Source organism: Symphalangus syndactylus, chromosome 5 (assembly GCF_028878055.3).
Source record: "Symphalangus syndactylus isolate Jambi chromosome 5, NHGRI_mSymSyn1-v2.1_pri, whole genome shotgun sequence".
In the NCBI taxonomy this organism is placed as follows: domain Eukaryota; kingdom Metazoa; phylum Chordata; class Mammalia; order Primates; family Hylobatidae; genus Symphalangus; species Symphalangus syndactylus.
In genome coordinates this window covers 59716266-59739662 of record NC_072427.2, presented here as the reverse complement: position 1 = coordinate 59739662, position 23397 = coordinate 59716266, and the positions used below count along the sequence as shown (strand labels likewise).

Sequence of the window (23397 nt, the reverse complement as noted above, 5' to 3'; positions counted from 1 at the left end):
CCACAGGCGTGCGCCACCATGCCCGGCTAATTATGTATTTTTGTAGAGATGAGGGTTTCGTCATGTTGCCCAGAACTGGTCTTGAACTTCTGGATTCAAGCGATCCACCTGCCTTGGTCTCCAAAAGTGCTGGGATTACAGGCATGAGCCACCACACCTGGCCTATGCTTTCACTGGGATGGAAAAAACTACAGATACATACGCAAGTCACGGTGGACTCTTAGCTACTTGTAAAATGGCCATCCCAACTGTAATTTCAAATGTTCTCTCCATTGTTCCTATAAATTCATTCTTATCTATCTATTCATTCATTCTTTGTTTTGTCCCACACAAGATTTATGCCAGCTTACAAAGATAGAGAGAAAAATGAAAACTAAAAGTACAAGAAAAATAAAAATAAAAAATAGAGATGGGTGTGTAAAACAGATCAAAATGATCTATAATCGCTGTAACAATTGGGCCACATATGTGGTTCTCTAAAATTTTTCTTTTTTTTTTTTTTTTTTTTATTATACTTTAGGGTTTTAGGGTACATGTGCACAATGTGCAGGTTTGTTCCATATGTATCCATGTGCCATGTTGATTTCCTGCACCCATTAACTCGTCATTTAGCATTAGGTGTATCTCCTAATGCTGTCCCTCCCCCCACCCCCCACCCCACAACAGTCCCCGGAGCGTGATGTTCCCCTTCCTGTGTCCATGAGTTCTCATTGTTCAATTCCCACCTATGAGTGAGAACATGCGGTGTTTGGTTTTTTGTCCTTGAGATAGTTTACTGAGAATGATGTGTTCCAGTTTCATCCATGTCCCTACAAAGGACACGAACTCATCATTTTTTATGGCTGCATAGTATTCCATGGTGTATATGTGCCACATTTTCTTAATCCAGTCTATCGTTGTTGGACATTTGGGTTGGTTCCAACTCTTTGCTATTGTGAATAGTGCTGCAATAAACATACGTGTGCATGTGTCTTTATAGCAGCATGATTTATAGTCCTTTGTGTATATACCCAGTAATGGGATGGCTGGGTCAAATGGTATTTCTAGTTCGAGATCCCTGAGGAATCGCCACACTGACTTCCACAATGGTTGAACTAGTTTACAGTCCCACCAACAGTGTAAAAGTGTTCCTATTTCTCCACATCCTCTCCAGCACCTGTTGTTTCCTGATTTTTTAATGATGGCCATTGTAACTGGTGTGAGATGGTATCTCACTGTGGTTTTGATTTGCATTTCTCTGATGGCCAGTGATGAGGAGCATTTCTTCATGTGTTTTTTGGCTTCATAAATGTCTTCTTTTGAGAAGTGTCTGTTCATGTCCTCTGCCCACTTTTTGATGGGGTTGTTTGTTTTTTTCTTGTAAATTTGTTTGAGTTCATTGTAGATTCTGGATATTAGCCCTTTGTCAGATGAGTAGGTTGCAAAAATTTTCTCCCATTGTGTAGGTTGCCTGTTCACTCTGATGATAGTTTCTTTTGCTGTGCAGAAGCTCTTTAGTTTAATGAGATCCCATTTGTCGATTTTGGCTTTTGTTGCCATTGCTTTTGGTGTTTTAGACATGAAGTCCTTGCCCACGCCTATGTCCTGAATGGTATTGCCTAGGTTTTCTTGTAGGATTTTAATGGTTTTAGGTCTAACATATAAGTCTTTAATCCATCTTGAATTAATTTTTGTATAAGGTGTAAGGAAGGGATCCAGTTTCAGCTTTCTACATATGGCTAGCCAGTTTTCCCAGCACCATTTATTAAATAGGGAATCCTTTCCCCATTTCTTGTTTTTGTCAGGTTTGTCAAAGATCAGATAGTTGTAGCTATGCGGCATCATTTCTGAGGGCTCTGTTCTGTTCCATTGATCTATGTCTCTGTTGTGGTACCATTACCATGCTGTTTTGGTTACTGTAGCCTTGTAGTATAGTTTAAAGTCAGGTAGTGTGATGCCTCCAGCTTTGTTCTTTTGGCTTAGGATTGACTTGGCGATGCGGGCTCTTTTTTGGTTCCATATGAACTTTAAAGTCGTTTTTTCCAATTCTGTGAAGAAAGTCATTGGTAGCTTGATGGGGATGGCATTGAATCTATAAATTACCTTGGGCAGTATGGCCATTTTCACGATATTGATTCTTCCAACCCATGAGCATGGAATGTTCTTCCATTTGTTTGTATCCTCTTTTATTTCATTGAGCAGTGGTTTGTAGTTCTCCTTGAAGAGGTCCTTCACATCCCTTGTAAGTTGGATTCCTAGGTATTTTATTCTCTTTGAAGCAATTGTGAATGGGAGTTCACTCATGATTTGGCTCTCTGTTTGTCTGTTATTGGTGTACAAGAATGCTTGTGATTTTTGTACATTAATTTTGTATCCTGAGACTTTGCTGAAGTTGCTAATCAGCTTAAGGAGATTTTGGGCTGAGACAATGGGGTTTTCTAGATATACAATCATGTCATCTGCAAACAGGGACAATTTGACTTCCTCTTTTCCTAATTGAATACCCTTTATTTCCTTCTCCTGCCTGATTGCTCTGGCCAGAACTTCCAGCACTATGTTGAATAGGAGCGGTGAGAGAGGGCATCCTTGTCTTGTGCCAGTTTTCAGAGGGAATGCTTCCAGTTTTTGCCCATTCAGTATGATATTGGCTGTGGGTTTGTTGTAGATAGCTCTTATTATTTTGAGATACGTCCCATCAATACCTAATTTATTGAGAGTTTTTAGCATGAAGGGTTGTTGAATTTTGTCAAAGGCCTTTTCTGCATCTATTGAGATAATCATGTGGTTTTTGTCTTTGGTTCTGTTTATGTGCTGGATTACATTTATTGATTTGCATATGTTGAACCAGCCTTGCATCCCAGGGATGAAGCCCACTTGATCATGGTGGATAAGCTTTTTGATGTGCTGCTGGATTCGGTTTGCCAGTATTTTATTGAGGATTTTTGCATCAATGTTCATCAAGGATATTGGTCTGAAATTCTCTTTTTTGGTTATGTCTCTGCCAGGTTTTGGTATCAGGACGATGCTGGCTTCGTAAAATGTGTTAGGGAGGATTCCCTCTTTTTCTATCGATTGGAATAGTTTCAGAAGGAATGGTACCAGTTCCTCCTTGTACCTCTGGTAGAATTCAGCTGTGAATCCATCAGGTCCTGGACTCTTTTTGGTTGGTAAGCTATTGATTATTGCCACAATTTCAGAACCTGTTATTGGTCTATTCAGAGATTCAACTTCTTCCTGGTTTAGTCTTGGGAGGGTGTATTTGTCGAGGAATTTATCCATTTCTTCTAGATTTTCTAGTTTATTTGCATAGAGGTGTTTGTAGTATTCTCTGATGGTAGATTGTATTTCTGTGGGATCGGTGGTGATGTCCCCTTTTTCGTTTTTTATTGCATCTATTTGATTCTTCTCTCTTTTCTTCTTTATTAGTCTTGCTAGCGGTCCATCAATTTTGTTGATCTTTTCAAAAAACCAGCTCCTGGATTCATTAATTTTTTGAAGGGTTTTTTGTGTCTCTATTTCCTTCAGTTCTGCTCGGATTTTAGTTATTTCTAGCCTTCTGCTAGCTTTTGAATGTGTTTGCTCTTGCTTTTCTAGTTCTTTTAATTGTGATGTTAGGGTGTCAATTTTGGATCTTTCCTGCTTTCTCTTGTGGGCATTTAGTGCTATAAATTTCCCTCTACACACTGCTTTGAACGTGTCCCAGAGATTCTGGTATGTTGTGTCTTTGTTCTCGTTGGTTTCAAAGGACATCTTTATTTCTGCCTTCATTTCATTATGTACCCAATAGTCATTCAGGAGCAGGTTGTTCAGTTTCCATGTAGTTGAGCAGTTTTGACTGAGTTTCTTAATCCTGAGTTCTAGTTTGATTGCACTGTGGTCTGAGAGACAGTTTGTTATAATCTCTGTTCTTTTACATTTGCTGAGAAGAGCTTTACTTCCAACTATGTGGTCAATTTTGGAATAGGTGTGGTGTGGTGCTGAAAAAAATGTATATTCTGTTGATTTGGGGTGGACAGTTCTGTAGATGTCTATTAGGTCCACTTTATGTAGAGCTGAGTTCAATTCCTGGATATCCTTGTTAACTTTCTGTCTTGTTGATCTGTCTAATTCTGACAGTGGGGTGTTAAAATCTCCCATTATTATTGTGTGGGAGTTTAAGTCCCTTTGTAGGTCACTGAGGACTTGCTTTATGAATCTGGGTGCTCCTGTGTTGGGTGCATATATATTTAGGATAGTTAGCTCTTCTTGTTGAATTGATCCCTTTACCATTATGTAATGGCCTTCTTTGTCTCTTTTGATCTTTGTTGGTTTAAAGTCTATTTTATCAGAGACTAGGATTGCAACCCCTGCCTTTTTTTGTTTTCCAGTTGCTTGATAGATCTTCCTGCATCCCTTTATTTTGAGTCTATGTGTGTCTCTGCACGTGAGATGGGTTTCCTGAATACAGCACACTGATGGGTCCTGACTCCTTATCCAGTTTGCCAGTCTGTGTCTTTTGATTGGAGCATTTAGCCCATTTACATTTAACGTGAATATTGTTATGTGTGAATCTGATCCTGTCATTATGATGTTAGTTGGTTATTTTGCTCGTTAGTTGCTATAGTTTCTTCCTAGCCTCAATGGTCTTTACAATTTGGCATGTTTTTGCAGGGGCTGGTACCGGTTGTTCCTTTCCATGTTTAGTGCTTCCTTCAGGAGCTCTTTTAGGGCAGGCCTGGTGGTGACAAAATCACTCAGCGTTTGCTTGTCTGTAAAGTATTTTATTTCTCCTTCACTTATGAAGCTTAGTTTGGTGGGATAGGAAATTCTGGGTTGAAAATTCTTTTCTTTAAGAATGTTGAATATCGGCCCCCACTCTCTTCTGGCTTGTAGAGTTTTTGCTGAGAGATCAGCTGTTAGTCTGATGGGCTTCCCTTTGTGGGTAACCCGACCTTTCTCTCTGGCTGCCCTTAACATTTTTTCCTTCATTTCAACTTTGGTGAATCTGACAATTATGTGTCTTGGAGTTGCCCTTCTTGAGGAGTATCTTTGTGGCGTTCTCTGTATTTCCTGAATCTGAATGCTGGCCTGCCTTGCTAGATTGGGGAAGTTCTCCTGGATAATATCTTGCAGAGTGTTTTCCAACTTGGTTCCATTCTCCCCATCATTTTCAGGTACACCAATCAGACGTAGGTTTGGTCTTTTCACATAGTCCCAAATTTCTTGGAGGCTTTGTTCATTTCTTTTTATTCTTTTTTCTCTAAACTTCCCTTCTCTCTTCATTTCATTCATTTCATCTTCTATCAGCGATACCCTTTCTTCCAGTTGATCGCATCTGCTACTGAGGCTTCTGCATTCTTCGCGTAGTTCTCGAAACTTGGCTTTCAGCTCCATCATCTCCTTTAAGCCCTTCTCTCCATTGGTTATTCTAGTTATCCATTCTTCTAATTTTTTTTCAAAGTTTTTAACTTCTTTGCTATTGTTTTGAATTTCCTCTCATAGCTCAGAGTCGTTTGATCGTCTGAAGCCTTCTTCTCTCAACTCATCAAAGTCATCCTCCATCCAGCTTTGTTCCGTTGCTGGTGAGGAACTGCATTCCTTTGGAGGAGGAGAGGTGCTCTGTTTTTTAGAGTTTCCAGTTTTTTTGGTCTGTTTTTTCCCCATCTTTGTGGTTTTGTCTACTTTTTGTCTTCGATGATGGTGATGTACGGATGGGTTTTTGGTGTGGATGTCCTTTCTGTTTGTTAATTTTCCTTCTACCAGACAAGACCCTCAGCTGCAGGTCTGTTGGAGTTTACTAGAGGTCCACTCCAGACCCTGTTTGGCTGGGTGTCAGCACCGGTGGCTGCAGAACAGCGGATTTTCGTGAGACCACAAATTCAGCTGTCTGATAGTTCCTCTGAAAGTTTTGTCTCAGAGGAGTACCCGGTTGAATGAGGTGTCAGTCTGTCCCTACTGGGGGGGTGCCTCCCAGTTAGGCTGCTCAGGGGTGAGGGACCCACTTTAGGAGGCAGTCTGTCCGTTCTCAGATCTCCAGCTGCGTGCTGGGAGAACCACTACTCTCTTCAAAGCTGTCAGTCAGACAGGGACATTTAAGGCTGTGGAGGTTCTCGCTGAGTTTTTGGTTGTCTGTGCCCTGCCCCCAGAGGTGGAGCCTACAGAGGCAGGCAGGCCTCCTTGAGCTGTGGTGGGCTCCACCCAGTTCGAGCTTCCTGGCTGCTTTGTTTACCTAAGCAAGCCTGGGCAATGGCGGGCGCCCCTCCCCCAGCCTCGTTGCCGCCTTGCAGCGTGATCTCAGACTGCTGTGCTAGCAATCAGCAAGACTCTGTGGGCATAGGACCCTCCGAGCCAGGTGCGGGACACAATCTCCTAGTGTGCCGTTTTCCAGGCCCGTTGGAAAAGCGCAGTATTAGGACGGGACTGACCCGATATTCCAGGTGCCGTCTGTTTCCCCTTTCTTTGACTAGGAAAGGGAACTCCCTGACCCCTTGTGCTTCCCGAGTGAGGCAATGCCTCGCCCTGCTTCGGCTCGCGCACAGTGCGCTTCACCGACTGTCCTGAACCCACTGTTAGGCACTCCCTAGTGAGATGAAACCGGTACCTCAAGCAGAAATGCAGAAATCACCCGTCTTCTGTGTCGCTGGGGCTGGGAGCTGGAGACCGGAGCTGTTCCTATTCGGCCATCTTGGCTCCACCTCCGGTTCTCTAAAATTTTTCTTAGCCAACACCAAAAGTGAAACCTTAGCTGGTCACTAGATTCAGGGAACACAAATCAAAACAAACTAGTTGGTTGGTAGATGTGCTTCTGCCCTTGGTACTGGAGTCAGACAGGGAATTCTCCCAAGGAGGCTTATAAAGAAGATTGTGTCCTATGATAAACATCCATGAAAACATCCTTACAATGTCCTTACAATACAGATGGTGACCTACTCTTACACAGCCCCTCAATATAGGCTGGTGACATCATATCAAAGAACAGTTGGGGCTGGGCATGGTGGCTCACACCTATAATCCCAGCACTTTGGGAAGCCAAGGCAACTGGATCACCTGGGCTCAGGGGTTAGAGACCAGCCTGGGCAACATGGGGAAACCCTGTCTCTATGTACAAAAAAATTAAAAACAAAACAAAACAAAACAAAAACAGAGAATAGTTGGGTAAAAATGGATTCTACAGCTGGAAGTCTGCCTAGCTTCATCTAGAAACTGACCATGTTGACCATATACACATAGAAAGTGGCAGGATAGTGCCAGCCTCTAGGAAATTCTCAGGAAATGTCAATGATTAGTGATACCATCACCAATATTGTGTGTCAGATGAGTGCCTGATCTTTGCTGGGGAAGAGATGGGCTCTACATGATGCAGGTGAGTGAAAGCGGCCTGCAAGAGGTTTTCCGAGCTCACAGCTCTTACTTCTGATGCAGGTCTCCCAGCCCTTCTGCTTGCAGGTCAGGCTTAGATCGGACATTGTCATGGTTGGGCTCTCCAGGAAAGATAGGTTTGCTCCGGGTAATACTTGAAACACTGAAACTCCATAAATAAAGTCACTGCCAGTGTGCAGAGCAAGTCAAATCTGAGCTAAGAGCAGTACCTTCCAAGCAGAAATCCATGGTTGTGAGCATTTCATTCTTGACAGACAAACTCCTTTTAAGGAATTTAAAAGGCTATCTAGAAATCCTTTCTGATTCTTTCCCCTGACTTCACCAGGATAGAGGAGAGTGAAAATGTGGTCTTTAGTCTGAGTGCGGTGGCTCACGCCTGTAATCTCAACACTTTGGGAGGCCAAGGCGGGCCGATCACTTGAGGCCAGGAGCTCGAGACCAGCCTAGCCAACATGGTGAAACCCCACCTCTACTAAATATACAAAAATTAGCCAGGCATGGTGATGCGTGCCTGTATTCCCAGCTACTCGGGAGGATGAGACAGGAGAATCACTTGAAACTTGCAGTGAGCTGAGATTGCCCCACTGCACTCCAGCCTGGGGGACAGAGCAACACTCTGTCTCAAAAAAAAGAAAAAAAAATGTGGTCACCAGGATCCAGAGAAGCATCTCCCTCCTATGTTCCCTTCTATGTTCTCCCTCCCCCATACCCCTTCCTCCTCCCCCTGTCCTCCTTTTCTGAATCTTATTAAATGGTTCATTATAGATGGTCCTATCATGTTAGAAGACAGTGATGGCTGGGACCTGTCAAGAACAGAATCCATCTGGGGCCAAATACCCTCTGCCTGGGTTAATCCCCTTGGTGGTTGCATATAAAACATGGGGAAGTATGTTGTGAAGATTAGCCATGCCTCATATATTGGATTCTGAACACCAGGATGTGTGGGGGCCTGCAGCCCTCACCATCACGTCACTTTCTCCTTTCAGTGAAAACTGAAACCCAGCTCCAGCCAGAGGGCAGTGGGGGTGAACAAATGTGTAGGCAAAGAAAATAGGAATGTTTAGGAAGGCTAGATCCTCCCCCTGGGTCTGATCTAAACCGAGGCTCTCCCTACCCCAGCACACAGAATGCAGGAGGGACAGGAGGGGATGGGGAGGGCTCATGGGGAGGAATTAAGTGTGGCTCTGTCTGGTTCTGGCTTCTCTGTAAATACTGTGACACCTCCGAATGGTGGAACAGCTGAGATAAGTGACTGCTAATCCCCCAGTGCCGGGGAGGAGGCTGGGCCGCTCCCTTCCAGATCCCAGCAGATGGTGGATGAAACAGACTTCCCCCGAGGCAAGGGCAGTGGGAACTGTCCCACCTTCTGTTCCTTCAGTTTGCCCTGCACGTTTCCCTCATGGCCAGTCCACGCCGAGAAGGGCTTCGCTGGCCCTCCAGAGCCCTGGGGACCCGCCCCAGCTCTGCCATCCCACTGGGATCTACAAGGTCAGCCAACCTGGACTCCAGCCAGCACTGCCAGGTTGGGCAGCATCCAGCAAAGCTCTGTGGGCTTCAGAGAGAACAGCCAAGCAGTGCGGCTAAGTTTTTCACTCTGCAAAGAACCGTACCTAGGGGAGAAGGGTGAGGGCTCATTTAAAATGCAGATTCAATCTTCCAGGGTGGAACCCAGGAATCTGAATTTCTATTAGGCAGTCTAGGTAATTTGGCTGGAGGCAGTTCTAGCATCACATTCTGCGAAATAGCAGACCAAGTATATGTGAAGGTATTTTTGGTGGTGGTGGGGAACAGGGCTTAAAGTCAGGTGCCTGAGTTTGAATTGTCACTCTACCATTTGCTCACCTGTGTGACCTCGGACAAAAAAGGCTCAGTGGTTGCCTACCTCATAGGATATAAACTGGTCTTTCTCAAACTGCAGGAAGCACAATTTAGTCACAGTTAGCAATAAAAAAATAACAATGGGAGACTGCACAACAATGTGAATGCACTGAACACGTTTGAACTGTGTATTTCTAAATGGTCAAGATAGTAAATTTGATATTATGTGTAGTTTACCATAATAAAAAAAATTCTAGAATGTACTAAAGAGGAGATGTCATTTTTTTCTTCTTTGTTTTGTGATTTTTTTGGTTTTGAGATTTTTTTGGTTTTGAGATGTCATTTTTATATGCTTAAAAAGCCAATCTCAATTTTCAAATTAAGTGGATCCATAAAAAGTTGTTTAAATAAAACTCAGTCATGAAATCTTACTTTCCTGTTGGTTTACATTTTAAAATATATAAAATACGGTTCAAAGTTTTTAAAATGTGGAAATCAAGGCTGGGCTTGGTGGCTCATGCCTATAATCCCAGCACTTTGGGAAGCTGAGGCTGACAGATCACTTGAGCCCAGGAGCTTGAGACCAGCTTAGGCCACATAGTGAAACCCCGTCTCTTCAAAAAATACAAAAATTAGTTGGGTGTGTTGGCACGTGCCTGTAGTCCCAGCTGCTTGGGAGGCTGAGGTGGGAGGATCAGCTAAGGTGGGAGGATCAGCTAAGGTGGGAGGATCATCTGAGCCTGGGAGGTTGAGGCTGCAGTGAGCCTGGATTATACTACTGCACCTGATTACACCTGATTATACCTGGGTAACAGAGGGAGACCTTGTCTGAAGCAAACAAACAAATACATGAAAATAAAATAAAATAAAGTAAAATGTGGAAATCAAGCAGTAATACAAATAGTAAATATCAAACAATCATAAATCTTTAAGAAATAAACATTCTTTCTTGCTACACACATAACACATACGAAAATACACTGCTTTGAGTGTTAAGCAATAAAATTGAGTGGAATAGGAAGCATATTTTTCAAACATTGTAAGGGTGAATATTGTTTCACAAAACTGCTGTGAGTCTTCCACTGTTCTACCCGCCTCCCACTAGAGCCAATGGTCCTGAGATGAGGGGGCTGGAAGTGGCCTCCTAGGCCCCCGAAGCCTGTGAGAAGGACTGAGGTCAATAAACGTGGTTTTCCATTCCTGAGAGTCTTTGCACCTATAGCAGTGAAAGTGGGAGTCTCTCATCAGCCACTCCCATGTAGAAACTCTTTCTCTCACACAAATGTTCATAAACTTCAGTTCTGCTCTACTTTTAAAAACGAACACTTCCTGGGGAAGGCTTTCTCGGAAACTCTTTCAGACTCCCCTTCCCTTTTTGTGACTATCCTGCTGATACCTCTTCTTCCTTCCCAGTTTGTGCCATAGCTGTCTGACTTTTTTGTAATTGCCACGGAGGATGAGTCCTGCTCTGTTTTATTTATCACTGAATCCTTAACTAGCACTGAATCCTTAACAAATCTTTGTCCTGCAAAGATTTGCTGAATCAATGAAGAATGAAATCAACCTGATTCTTTAAAAGGCAGAGCTACTACTGCCTCCAAAAGTATCATTATTACACATACAATTTGCTTTGTATCATCTTCCATATTACTTATAGCATTTGTTTCTAATTATTACAATACACAATAACTTCTGCAAGAAGTGTTATGGTATCACTTTTGAGAGGGAAAACTTGGGGCTTGGGACGGTTAAGTGTCTTGCTCAAGACCAAACAGATAGTAAGTAGTAAGTGATAAAGACAGCATTTGAGCCCAGGTCTGTCTGGCTCTGACACCAGTCCCATTTCTCCTTTTCCTTGGTTTTTCTATATTTTCATGAGACAAGGCAGTTCTACTCTTGGCATCCTGTCAATAAACCTTTTCACTGTAAAATGCCTGCTGTGCTGCACAGAGTAATCTCAGCCAGGTCTCTTACCCGGCCCCACCACACAGCTGCCGTCGCGTTTCTTCTCCAGACCAACCCAAACATGGTTGGGGAGTTCAGAGGGGAGGGCCCAGCATTCCCCAGTCGGGACAAGTATCTAATCAGCAGGCCTCCTCAGCATATCAGCCCAAGACCACTCTAGAGAGAGATGCCAGTGCCCAGTTTTCTATTTTTAACTGGTGTGAACTAGAGGAAAAACACAAGCATTAAAAATCAAAGCTCCAGTCAAGAACTGAGAATGCAGGGCACCCCAGGGCAAACTAGTGATCTGTGTCCTTCTTACATCTCCCTCTTCCTTCCCCCTCTCCTCATTTCATGTCATTTTTCTTTTTCCTTCTCAAAAGTTCAAGATCCTGCAAAATCTGTTTTCCACAGAGGAGACGATATCTGTCATTTATGCCAATGCTTCTCACACTTTAATGTACATACCAAGCAAATGAGGATCCTGCTGAAAAGCGGATTGGGGTGGCACTTGATACTGCATTTCTAGCTCATTTCCAGGTTATGACAATACTGGTTGTCCACAGGCTGCACTTTGAATAGCAAGGATTGGTGTATTCTTATAGTTTAAATTGCTGCTATGTTCTCCACCAAAGTATTTGCCTTTTCAGTCTTGTCTTCACCTGGAATGAGGGCCTCTGACCCCAGTTTAAAGATGCTCATCTCCCCACCATCAAGTGGGCAAGCTGCTTCTGGCATTTGTTCCTTTATTCACTTTAGCAGAAGGGGAACCTTTTCTGGCCTGAAGACCAGAGTCTGAATTTGAGCAAAACCCCGCAGCATGGATGAGAGCTACCCAGTAACTGGGCTGGGGTAAACCTGGTCCCTTCTCCAGCAAGACTTGGCCAAGCTCTCACAGAAACCCTTTTCTGCCTCTTCCCTGGCCAGACCCTGATCCATGCATGGGTTGGAACTCGGGTGGCCTTGGTTAATGTCAGCTTTCTGACCTAGAGGAGCCCAGACCCAGCTCTCTGAGTAAAGCCATTCAGGCTGGCCAGGGACTAGACCAGAAGGGTGCCCTGCCCCCGGTGCCCCTTTTGCAGCCACTCAGATGTGCTGCCGTGGTGTCCTTTGTGCTCGTGGCAGCCCTGGAAGATGAGAAGCCGCTGTTGTTCCCCTGCTGCCCTGGCCCAGCTGTCAGGACCCCTCAGCAGAGGGCAGGGCGCCAAGCCTTTCCACTGCATGTGGCTTATTGTCCCCAAGGCTGGCGAGGCTGCTGCCGAGGACCGAATCCACAGCCCATCCAGGGAGCACCCACACCCCAGAAAGGGGGAGGGGTGGGCTGGCGTCACTTAGTCTTCCCCTGCCCCTACCCTTCGGCGCCTGCCCCTCCCCAGCTCCCTATTTGGCTATCCCCCTGACTGCCCCCTCCCCTTCCTTACATGGTCTGGGGGCTCCCTGGCTGATCCTCTCCCCTGCCCTTGGCTCCATGAATGGCCTCTGCAGTCCTAGCGGGTGCGAAGGGGACCAAATAAGGCAAGGTGGCAGACCGGGCCCCCCACCCCTGCCCCCGGCTGCTCCAACTGACCCTGTCCATCAGCGTTCTATAAAGCGGCCCTCCTGGAGCCAGCCACCCAGAGCCCGCCGCCGCTGGAGCCGAGCCGACCCGCCCAGCAGTCGGTGAGTCAGCGCCCGGCCCTCCGCGCTCACTCCTCGCAGGTCCGCGGGCCGCGCGGGACACCAGCCCCGCGCCGCCACCTGGCCAGCCCGGCCCGCGTTCAGCCAAGGCCCCAGCTCCTGCCGCTCTGCGACTGCCTTTTTTTTTTTTTTTTTTTTAAAGCCCACACTTTTTGATTTGGTTCTAACTTGTTTTGTCCTGGGCGTCGGTCCTCGCAGGACCTCGCAGGGGCTCTAAGAAGGGGAATTTTGTGGCTCCCCAAGGGGCTTTTGGGTCCCTACTCTCGTGCGCTTTCTCCTCCATCTGGGGCACAGGCATGGCGATATGGACAGGGCTGGAGATCGAGTTCCCAGTTCGTGAAAAGGAAGAAAGTTAAAGGGCTGGGGAGGACTAAGGGACTGGGTTTCCTGGGTCCCTCCTTGCACCTGGCACCCTAGGTGGACCTCCTGGCCAGGGAGCCTGGGTGGATTCCTCTGCCCTTCTCTGTCCCCAGTCTCCTCCGCGGCTTCTTCCTTCCCTTTTATGATTCGAGGGGAAGGGAGGTGACAGGAGGATTCCCCGCCCAACCCCCTGTCCAGTCCCCACAACCCCCTTCTGCTCTGTCCTCTCCTCTGGGTGCGGAGAAGGCCAGCTGCATAGGTAGCTGAATGTGGTCCGCCCTCCCCTCCTCAACCTGCAGAACCCCCTGAAGCTGTGCCAAGATGTGTGACGACGAGGAAACCACCGCCCTGGTGTGCGACAACGGCTCTGGGCTGGTGAAGGCCGGCTTTGCGGGCGATGACGCGCCCCGTGCTGTCTTCCCGTCCATCGTGGGCCGTCCGCGGCACCAGGTAAACTTCCCGCCGAGCCCCCAGTCCCACTCGGGACCCCTTCAGTCCAGCGATCTAGGAAATGGCTCTCACCTGACCCTCTTGTTCGATGAACTCTTTAGGCCAAGTTAAGAAAAGGCTGATTGAGTTCAAATCCAAGCCAAGGCAAGCAATACCACACAAAACCCCAACATACTGAGAAATGTACACCCGAGTGGCAGGCCTCTAAAAGGGTCCAGCTCCCTGGTGTGAAAGCCACCAGCTTCTCTCCACTCATGGCCTTTTGGACCTTTAGTCTTTAGTGTCTTCTCTGCCTTGTATACTTCATTTTCTTCCTTGTCCTCCCCTTTCAGTCCTGTTTAAAACTTCTAACAGGGGTTCATCTAACCCTAACTTCTAACAATATAACCTCTCCCCACCAACCAGGACCCAATCCACATTCCTCTCTCATGTTCGCAGCCAGTTTACAGGCTTCCCCAAAGGTGTAATCTATCTCCTTCCCGGCTGTTGCATTTTTAGAAGCCAGGCGTGACAGAGGCAGCAAGTGCCATGGTGATAGCGACATACCACCTCGTTTATTAAAAGACACGCCGTGCTCTCTGAGTTTGTCACATGCCTGGCCAGACAGGCTGCAAAGGAGGAGAGCTTAGTCCTCAGAGCTGACGAATGACTCCAGGACAGCTCTGGACAGGCTGAATTTCACTTTTGGAGTGAGGATGGCATATCAGCCCATCATTATGTGTTCACTTGAATGTCAAAATCTTTTTCTTAGGAGAAATACAATGTGTCATTAATTCAGTCATTCCAAAATGCAGTCATCTATATTCCAGTTGACATGGGTGATGAGCTTAATAATTTAATGAAGGCATATGATATTTTTAAGGTGAGGTGAGGCTCTGCTTCTTCAGTGAAATAGCTTCATTCTCTCCTGAGTTATATTCTCAACAATAGAATTATACATCTTTGGGGGAGTAGGGAGAAGGTAGAAGATTGATTTTTAAATAATTCTTCTAAATTGGGGTAAAATCCTATTGCTTGTTATTTCTGGTATTTAAATATGTTCCTTGACTTGGGCAATTAGATATAAATAGACAAGACACTGATTATATTCCTGACATGGTGAGAGCATGATTTTCTCATTTTTTCTTCTCATAGGGAGTTATGGTGGGTATGGGTCAGAAGGACTCCTACGTAGGTGATGAAGCCCAGAGCAAGAGAGGCATCCTGACCCTGAAGTACCCCATTGAGCATGGTATCATCACCAACTGGGATGACATGGAGAAGATCTGGCACCACACCTTCTACAACGAGCTCCGTGTGGCTCCCGAGGAGCACCCCACCCTGCTCACAGAGGCCCCGCTGAACCCCAAGGCCAACCGGGAGAAGATGACTCAGATCATGTTTGAGACCTTCAATGTCCCTGCCATGTACGTGGCCATCCAGGCAGTGCTATCTCTGTATGCTTCTGGCCGTACCACAGGTATGCTGGGCTCTGGGGACAGTTGATGAATCACATTCCCAAGTCACCGACCTTGCTGTGAATCAGATCCCCCAGTTGAAAAAGGGATAATACCTTTCCTCCCATTCCCTAGCAAGGTCTGTGCTAAGAGAAAGAGGTAACAGTAGTGCCCTGAGGTTAGTTTCAGAGCACACTTATTGTTGGAGCTGATAGCTTGTGGAGATAGGTCCTTCCCTTATTTAAACTCAGCACAGTGTAGCAACTTGGAGTGCAGCAGTCATTGTTATGTGTTAAACCATCACATCACCTGGGCAAGCATCCCTAAGGAGAATACATTCCCTACAGGGTCTGAGTCAAAAGAGAGAGAAACATGTAAGTTCAATAGGAGCAAAGAAAAACACACTTGGGTGCTTACATAATGTGCTCATGGCTGATAAGAAAGATGGTCATTTGAAAGTGTCCTCGGGAATTTTTTCTACTATAATAGTTAAAAGGATGAGCTGCAGTTTGCTTCAGATTTAGTATTCATGATGCTCATTTTTATTCTTTGTGTGTAAGGAATCTAATTTTATCTGGATCAATGCCCATTGCTAGCATCTCTTAGCCAAGATTGGAAGCAGGCTTTGCCATGGCTAGAGCAGTGGTGTTGTCCTCAGGAATTTACCTTGTTCTTGTCTACTTCCCCGGGCAGGCATTGTTCTGGACTCTGGGGATGGTGTAACTCACAATGTCCCCATCTATGAGGGCTATGCTTTGCCCCATGCCATCATGCGTCTGGATCTGGCTGGTCGGGACCTCACTGACTACCTCATGAAGATCCTCACTGAGCGTGGCTACTCCTTTGTCACCACTGGTGAGTGTGTGTGTGTCTCATCTGCCACAGTGTGGGTCTGCTTTCCTCCTCCCTCACTGAATCTGCCTACCTTCCTATAATTGACTTCTTGCTTCAGAGCATGACTATGATACTCTTTATTTCTGCAGCTGAACGTGAAATTGTCCGTGACATTAAAGAGAAGCTGTGCTATGTCGCCCTGGATTTTGAGAATGAGATGGCCACAGCTGCCTCTTCCTCCTCCCTGGAGAAGAGCTATGAACTGCCTGATGGCCAAGTCATCACTATAGGCAACGAGCGCTTCCGCTGTCCTGAGACGCTCTTCCAGCCCTCCTTCATTGGTGAGTTGTAGGGTCTGGTGCAGAGGCACGATTTTCCCTGGAAATCTTAGGGTCTCCCAAAGTAAAATCTAGAAGGTTCAAGAAGCCCTTGAGTTAAAAGAAGTCATAGTTTGGATTCCCACACAGCTCAACCTCAAGTCCTGATGGCTCATTAAAGGGAAAGTCTATGTTCTGCTCTAGTGATAGAATAAAGGATGACACACTGAGTTCATCTCAAAATAAAGGATGACACAGAGTAGTAACTGCATATCACATATCTGCAGGAAAAGGGCTATTTCACAAGAGCTGACTTATTCCAGTAAATTTCACTACCAAGTAGCTGGATTTTCCAAGTTACTCATCATTAAATGCAATAACATTCCTACTCATATTAATAACTGCGCACTTATATGTCAACAAATATCCTTCCTAAGCAATGCTTTCCATGAGGAACTTTGTCAGGATCTGATTTAAGTCCATAAACAAAAATTACATTCATTTTAGTTTAAACATGTATCTTTTCCTTTTCCAATACATCTTCATACATCTGAGAGTTTCAGGAGGTGTTTACTTGAAACGGATACTAAGCCCAGTTGCTCCTTTCTTGGCATTGTATTGTGGATTAACTGTGAGGCACCCATTCCACCCTGCAGTGTGTCTTATAGGGGAACATATGTTTCAGAGACAAATGGTGACAGCTCCCCAACACAAAGAAGTTCTGTTCTCTTCTCTCTACCTTGACCTGAATGCACTGTGATGTGTGTGTGTGTGTGTGTGTGTGACTTGTTCCTAGGTATGGAATCTGCTGGCATCCATGAAACAACTTACAATAGCATCATGAAGTGTGACATTGATATCCGCAAGGACCTTTATGCCAACAATGTCTTATCTGGAGGCACCACTATGTACCCTGGTATTGCTGATCGTATGCAGAAGGAAATCACTGCTCTGGCTCCCAGCACCATGAAGATTAAGGTAAAGAACTTTTGTGAGTGGGAGATCCAAGGCAAGTCTTGGTATTCTAAGCAGAACTACATTCCTAATTCCTTTTCCCTCATACTCAGTTTCTTGTCTCCTACAAACTTTACCTGTTAGCTTTTCTACCACTTTTTCTGATTTTCTTAGCACTTTTCCCAAGATAGGTAACTTCCAAAATGCTTTTAAGTAGTGAATAAATATAAATCTTTGACCAAAAAAAGACATACACACATGCACCAAAATCTTTGAATACATTTTTAAAGCCCCCAACTTTTGGGCTAGGCTCCACTATACATTTAGCTTGTTGCCAAATTATACTCTAGATAAGTGGAGAAATTCCATTTTAATAATAGAATATATCTTTAATAATATAAATGATGAAATAGAGGTGAGTTCATATAACTTGATTGGCCACATTATCTTGTGGTATGACATATCCCACATTATAGCGAATTAATATCTAATGTTTTTTTCTGTGAATCCTCCCAACGTGTTATTTGCTCCCTTGCTTGGAACTTCAGAGTTCACTGGAAGTTTTTGTTTTCTTTCTGCAGATTATTGCTCCCCCTGAGCGTAAATACTCTGTCTGGATTGGGGGCTCCATCCTGGCCTCTCTGTCCACCTTCCAGCAAATGTGGATTAGCAAGCAAGAGTACGATGAGGCAGGCCCATCCATTGTCCACCGCAAATGCTTCTAAGGTGCCTTCTCTCTCCATCTACCTTCCAGTCAGGATGATGGTATTATGCTTCTTGGAGTTTTCCGAACCACCTTCCCTCATCTTTCATCAATCATTGTACAGTTTGTTTACACACGTGCAATTTGTTTGTGCTTCTAATATTTATTGCTTTATAAATAAACCAGACCAGGACTTGCAACCTATAAAAGCCTCTCGTTTGTTTTTGGGGTAGGCGTGGGGTGGGGCAGTGTTTGCTTTGACACCCTGAGCATTGTCAGAGTTCAGTACCACAAGGTTCATCCAGATGAATTAATATGACAGTTAGCTGGAGTTATAATATTAACTTTTGATTTCATATTTTGAGACAGAATCATGAGTATATTTCATACCTGAAAAGCAGATTAAGGTTTAGTTCCATATAAGTAAGAAATGAAATTGAATAAGACAGTTCTCTAGAATTAGTTGCTGCAGATGACACTGAAAATTGTCTTAACACATGTTCCAATTGTTTTTGTAACCTTGCAGAAAATACACATGTATTGATAATGAGAAAGCCAAAGATTATTTTAAATAAATTGGCTTAACTTTTCAATTCTTTGAACTCTTCAATTGTCTTCCTGGGGGCTATGAAAGAAACATGAAGGTTGGCTGACAGTTGGGCCAGCCATGTCCCATTGCAAATACCCTCTAAACGTATCAAGATAATTGTGTGTGTGCAAAACAAATGTGAGGAGGCAGGATCCAAACACTTCTGCCTGACCAGTGACTAACTTGCGAGACAGAAGCCTTCGATCTCTTCATTTCTTTGAAATCTTGATATCTTGGGTTGAGTGAACTGAAGGCTGCGAGGTCCTGAGGGAGCAAGGAGAGGCGAGAGCCACAGTATTTGCTTTGCTCCATGCGGGACTCTCTGCAAAGTGTGGTGGGAAGGCTGCTGGGGGCAGCGTTGAAAATAATTGAATGTGTTCCATCCTCGAGGAGTTCACACACCTACACATAATCCCCCAGTGCATGTGGGCCTGGAGGCTTTAAGGAGATGTATGTGGGTCTGGGTCTTAAAGAATGGTCGGGAATTAGGGAGGTGAGAAGAGCAGAGAGGACAACTCAGCAGAAAGAAGTGTGGCAGAAGCCAGGATACAAGACATGGGGCAGGCTGGTAGGTGCTGATGAATTTTAGAAAATCCATTGGGAAAGGTAGATTTCAACTAGATTGCAGAAGCCTTACAGATTTTTGTTTTCAAATTAATTGCCAGTGAACTGTTAGCATTCACACAAGTGTTTGAATAGACTTAATTGAACTTTGTTGATGAGGATTCAAGACACAGAGATTAAGCAACTGGTGCAATGTTATAAACTTTATTTGTGGAATATGCAAGACAGGAACTCAGATTTTCTGACATCTACTCTGATGGTGTCTCTAAAATAATCTTCTAACTTTATAGTTTATCAAGGGTAACCCCATTCTATCACATGCCTTTTGCGAATTTGGGTTCAATATCTGGAGTACTCTGGACTCATCAGACATCTTTAATAAATTTTAATACATTGCCATTGTCATTCAAGGTCATATGTGTGTCTTTACGCCCATTCATACCAAAAATATCTTTCAATCCCTGACTCTGGGTCGGGCATAGTATTAAGGGCAGGGGACACAAAGATGTCTGAGAGCACATTTTCTGTGAACAAAAAGCTTAGAGTTTAGAGTTCTGTATCTAGCATATTCAAATAGAAGGCCTTCTATGCAATAAAGGCTAAATAATACACCAATTTGGTGGCATTTTATTTAGATAAGGTGCAAACATTATTGTAGATATGCCCTCTGCCCCCACCACCCCATTGTATCCTATAGCACAGTTGAATTGGTTTAAAAGCCATGCATGGGAGGTATGATTTCACTAGTTTTTGTGTCTCTTTCTTCTCCTCTGTACAACTGAGTGCATAAATATTATGAATTGTATCCTCTGAACACAGTATTAATGCTTTAACTGTAGATGATTGGCTGGGTATCACCTCTGGTTCTTTCCATTTGCGATTAGAAATGGAGAGGATATTTTTATTTCTATGTAAAAGTAGAAGTTTTAAGAATCAGCTTCTGATATTTGTATCAGAAGAGGTAAGCACCCAGATTCTTGTTGAATTCTGAGGTCTTCTCATCTCTGCTTGATTATAGGGTATGAAGTATTAGAACAATTGAATCTTAAAAATTGTGCTTAAGGAAGGTACTAAGACAAAAGTGTTTGCTTAAGGTAATCTTCATATATATACAATAACTGAGATGTGGATAGTGCCTATGTCTTTGGTTAAAGTACAATAAACAAAGAACTATATAAATTATATTTCTTCTTAATTTATAATAAAGTATCGTTTGTAGTTTCTAATACCTCCAAACACCATTTCTTCATTTATTTTGACCAAACAATGGCTATTATGTAGATGTGTTTAAATATTTAAGACAGTATGGTGGAGAGAAAAGAAATATCACTGAAGAAAATAAAATATTCAGAGGGGTAGGGCTGACTTACTGTATCCAGAGATACAATGTGAACAATGTGACTGGGTCTCCACCTTTCTTTCCAGTTCTCCCATAGAATTTATTACAGTCTGAATTGTGTTCCCTCAAAACTCATATGAAGCCCTAACTCCCAATATGACTGTATTTGCAGACAAGGCCTTTAAGGAAGTAATGAAGCTTAAATGAAGTCATAAGTGTGGGGCCCTAATCCAATAAGACTGACGTTCTTCTAAGAGGGAGAAGAGACACCAGGAGTACAAGCACAGAGGAAAAGCCAAGTGAGGGCAGAGCCAGAAGGCAACCCATCTGTAAGCTGAGGAAAGAGGCCTGCTGACACCTTGATCTTAGGCATCCAGCCTCCAGAACTGTGAGAAGTAAATGTCTGTTGTTTAAGCCACTGATATGGTTTGGCTGTGTCCTCACCCAAATCTCATCTTGAATTGTAGTTCCCATAATCCCTACATGTCATAGAGGGACCCAGTGGGAGGTAATTGAATCATGGGGGCAGTTACCCTCATGCTGTTCTCATGATAGTGAGTGAGTGCTCATGAGATCTGACAGCTTCATAAGGGGCTTTCCCCCCCTTTTCTCAGCACTTCTCCTTCTGGCCACCATGTGGAGAAGGACATGTTTGCTTCCACTTCCACCATGATTGTAAGTTTCCGGAGGGCTCCCCAGCCATGCTGAACTGTGAGTTAATTAAACCTCTTTCCTTTATAAATTGCCCAATCTCAGGTATGTCTTTATTAGCAGCATGAAAACAGACTAATACAGCCACCCAAGTCTATGGTATTCTGTTATGGCAGCCTTGGCAGACTAATATAGGATTTCTCCACCATCCTATAGGTAATATAGGATTTACCAACTTAACAGCCTCTGAGACAAAAGAATATCTTCCCATATAGTACTGGCAGAAGTCCCAGGAAAGGGTCTGAGTCTGGTCAGGCTTAGGAACTGAGTCATACCATTCTTACCGCAGGGGCTGATCAATACTATTTAGCAGGGGAGGGGTGATTCTCCAAAGGAAGAGGACAAAATAGTGCAAATACCACACCCGGTGAGCTAGAGAAGGAGAAAATTCTGGTGGCTTGCAGGGGAAGAACTGATTGTTGGATGACTCCCACCTTCCAGCTCAGGAGTTTTGATTTGACAGGTCCTGAGAAGGACTTGAGAAGAGCAATGACTTCATGCAAACAAAACTAGGAGGCAAGACTGAGAGCCTTTGGATAATATATTCCAGTGTGGCCTCAGGACCCAGGAACCCAGCGATCTCTATATGATCAGACTATCTGGATTTTTAAAAGGAAATAATAAGTCAGATTCATTTTATGGTTAATACGATATAAATGCCATAAATATATACCAGGAAATAATAGGGAGGGAAAAAACGTAGGTCTTTTAGGCCTAAAACAGCAAAAGTTGTCTATGTTCACCTTAAGGTCTTCCAGACTCATTATACAAGAAATCTCTCTTCCAGGCAGAGCTTCTCTGGCTGATGCTATGGTAACCAAACTCATGGTAGGAAGACATCCAAAACAAAGCTCCTGGAGAGGTTGCAAAAGTACACCTCTGGTCACTGATGAACTTGATGTTTGAAGACGTTCTTTGAAGTTCATTCATTAGCCCTGGGTGCAGTAGATGCAAGAAAGGTTAACTCGGAGGATAAAGAGCTTCAGTTCAACTATAGTTCACTGAGTTCTTGTGGTTCTGGACCCCCTCCCCTCCCTGGTTGAGGCTGGAAGTGAAGGGGAGCTGGGTCAGCTGAGAGTTAAGTAGGGGTGGCCTGCATGTCCTTCAGCATCATTGTCTGCTTGTTTTCCTGCATTGTTTTACTGTGACTTCCATGGAAGTCAGGACTAAAGAGGGCAGACAGGAAGAAAACTGCCCCAAAGGAAGGCTGAAGTAAAGCGGAATTAAAACAGTAGTAGAATTAAATAGTAGATGAGAAGCAAACTCTACAGTCAATTGTAAGCAAGGAATTGGGTCAATGGGGTAACTGTTTAACACAGGAAGATGACTTGGGGAACTTTGGAACTATTACTGCAAGTGGCCTGGAGGCATCATGGAGGTCAGGATATGACAAAACAGGCAATGTGTAGGAAATTTAAGAGCAAATCTGCCTTAGGCGAAATACTGAAATTTTCCTAAGGCCTCTTGAACTCCAGGATGTACACTTTAGACTTCTTTTCCAGTGTCTTCCACCAAATGCTGGCCCTCTCGGACATTCTCCCTGTCACTCCAGTCACAAATTGAAACTTACCTGTTGTATTAGTCCATTCTCACATTGTTATAAAGAAATACCTGAGACTGGGTATTTTATAAAGAAAAGATACTTGATTGGCTCATGGTTCTGCAGGCTGTAAAAGAAGCGTAGTAGCCTCTGCTTCTGAGGAGGCCTCAGGAAGCTTCCAATCACGACAGAAGGCAAAGGGGGAGTGAGGCATCTCACATGGTGGGAGCAGGAGCTAGGGGCAGGGAGGTGCCACACACTTTTAAATGACCAGATCTCATGAGAACTCAGTCACTAACATGAGGACAGTACCAGGGGGATGGTGCCAAACCATTCATGAGAAATTCGCCTCCATGGTCAAATCACCTCCCACCAGGCCCTCCAACATTAGGGATTACAATTCAACATAAGATTTGGTGGGGACACAGATCCAAACCATATCATCCAACTTTTACCTGCATCCTTCAAAGAGCAGACTGTGCCAATTAAGCAATCTCTTACCTAAACTATGTTCCCAAGGGAACGCTCCAACAGATCTCCCTGCCAGAGAACACAAGCATAATTTAACAAAAGTTTTCTACGTATAGTTTCTTATTAGACTAGCCCAAAGGATTGATGTTGCATGGACTTTGGGTCAAAAAGATTTGAGTTTAAATTCTAGTTCTGCCACTGATGAGTTGAGTGGTCTTTAAGTAAATCACCTAGCTTCCTCAGGAAAGAAGGGCTAACTAAAATCATGTTCTCAGAGTTGTCATGAGAATGGAACAAAATGTGCGTAAGACACTCAGCACCATGCCCAGTATGAGCTGAATTATTCAATTAA

The 23397-nt window shown here is 44.2% G+C and overlaps 1 protein-coding gene and 1 long non-coding RNA gene across 4 annotated transcripts in view; one reads left to right on the top strand and one right to left on the bottom strand.

Annotated features, from left to right (window-relative positions):
- LOC129482599 (uncharacterized) overlaps window positions 1-23397 on the bottom strand; it is a 63901-nt gene that overhangs the window by 10932 nt on the left and 29572 nt on the right. The window lies entirely within an intron of this gene.
- Window positions 12709-18035, top strand: LOC129482595 (actin, alpha cardiac muscle 1). 3 transcript variants are annotated; one of them, XM_055278622.2, is made up of 7 exons: window positions 12709-12759; window positions 13437-13587; window positions 14722-15046; window positions 15717-15878; window positions 16007-16198; window positions 16971-17152; window positions 17710-18035. In XM_055278622.2, the coding sequence occupies exons 2-7, from the start codon at window positions 13459-13461 to the stop codon at window positions 17851-17853; spliced, it is 1134 nt and encodes a 377-aa protein (XP_055134597.1). In that variant the 5' UTR covers window positions 12709-12759; window positions 13437-13458; the 3' UTR covers window positions 17854-18035. The 3 variants fall into 3 exon arrangements, with proteins under 3 accessions (XP_055134597.1, XP_063495140.1, XP_055134598.1); XM_063639070.1 differs by lacking the exons at window positions 12709-12759; window positions 16007-16198 and having other exon boundaries at window positions 13444-13587; window positions 17710-17926; XM_055278623.2 differs by lacking the exons at window positions 12709-12759; window positions 13437-13587 and having other exon boundaries at window positions 14722-14993.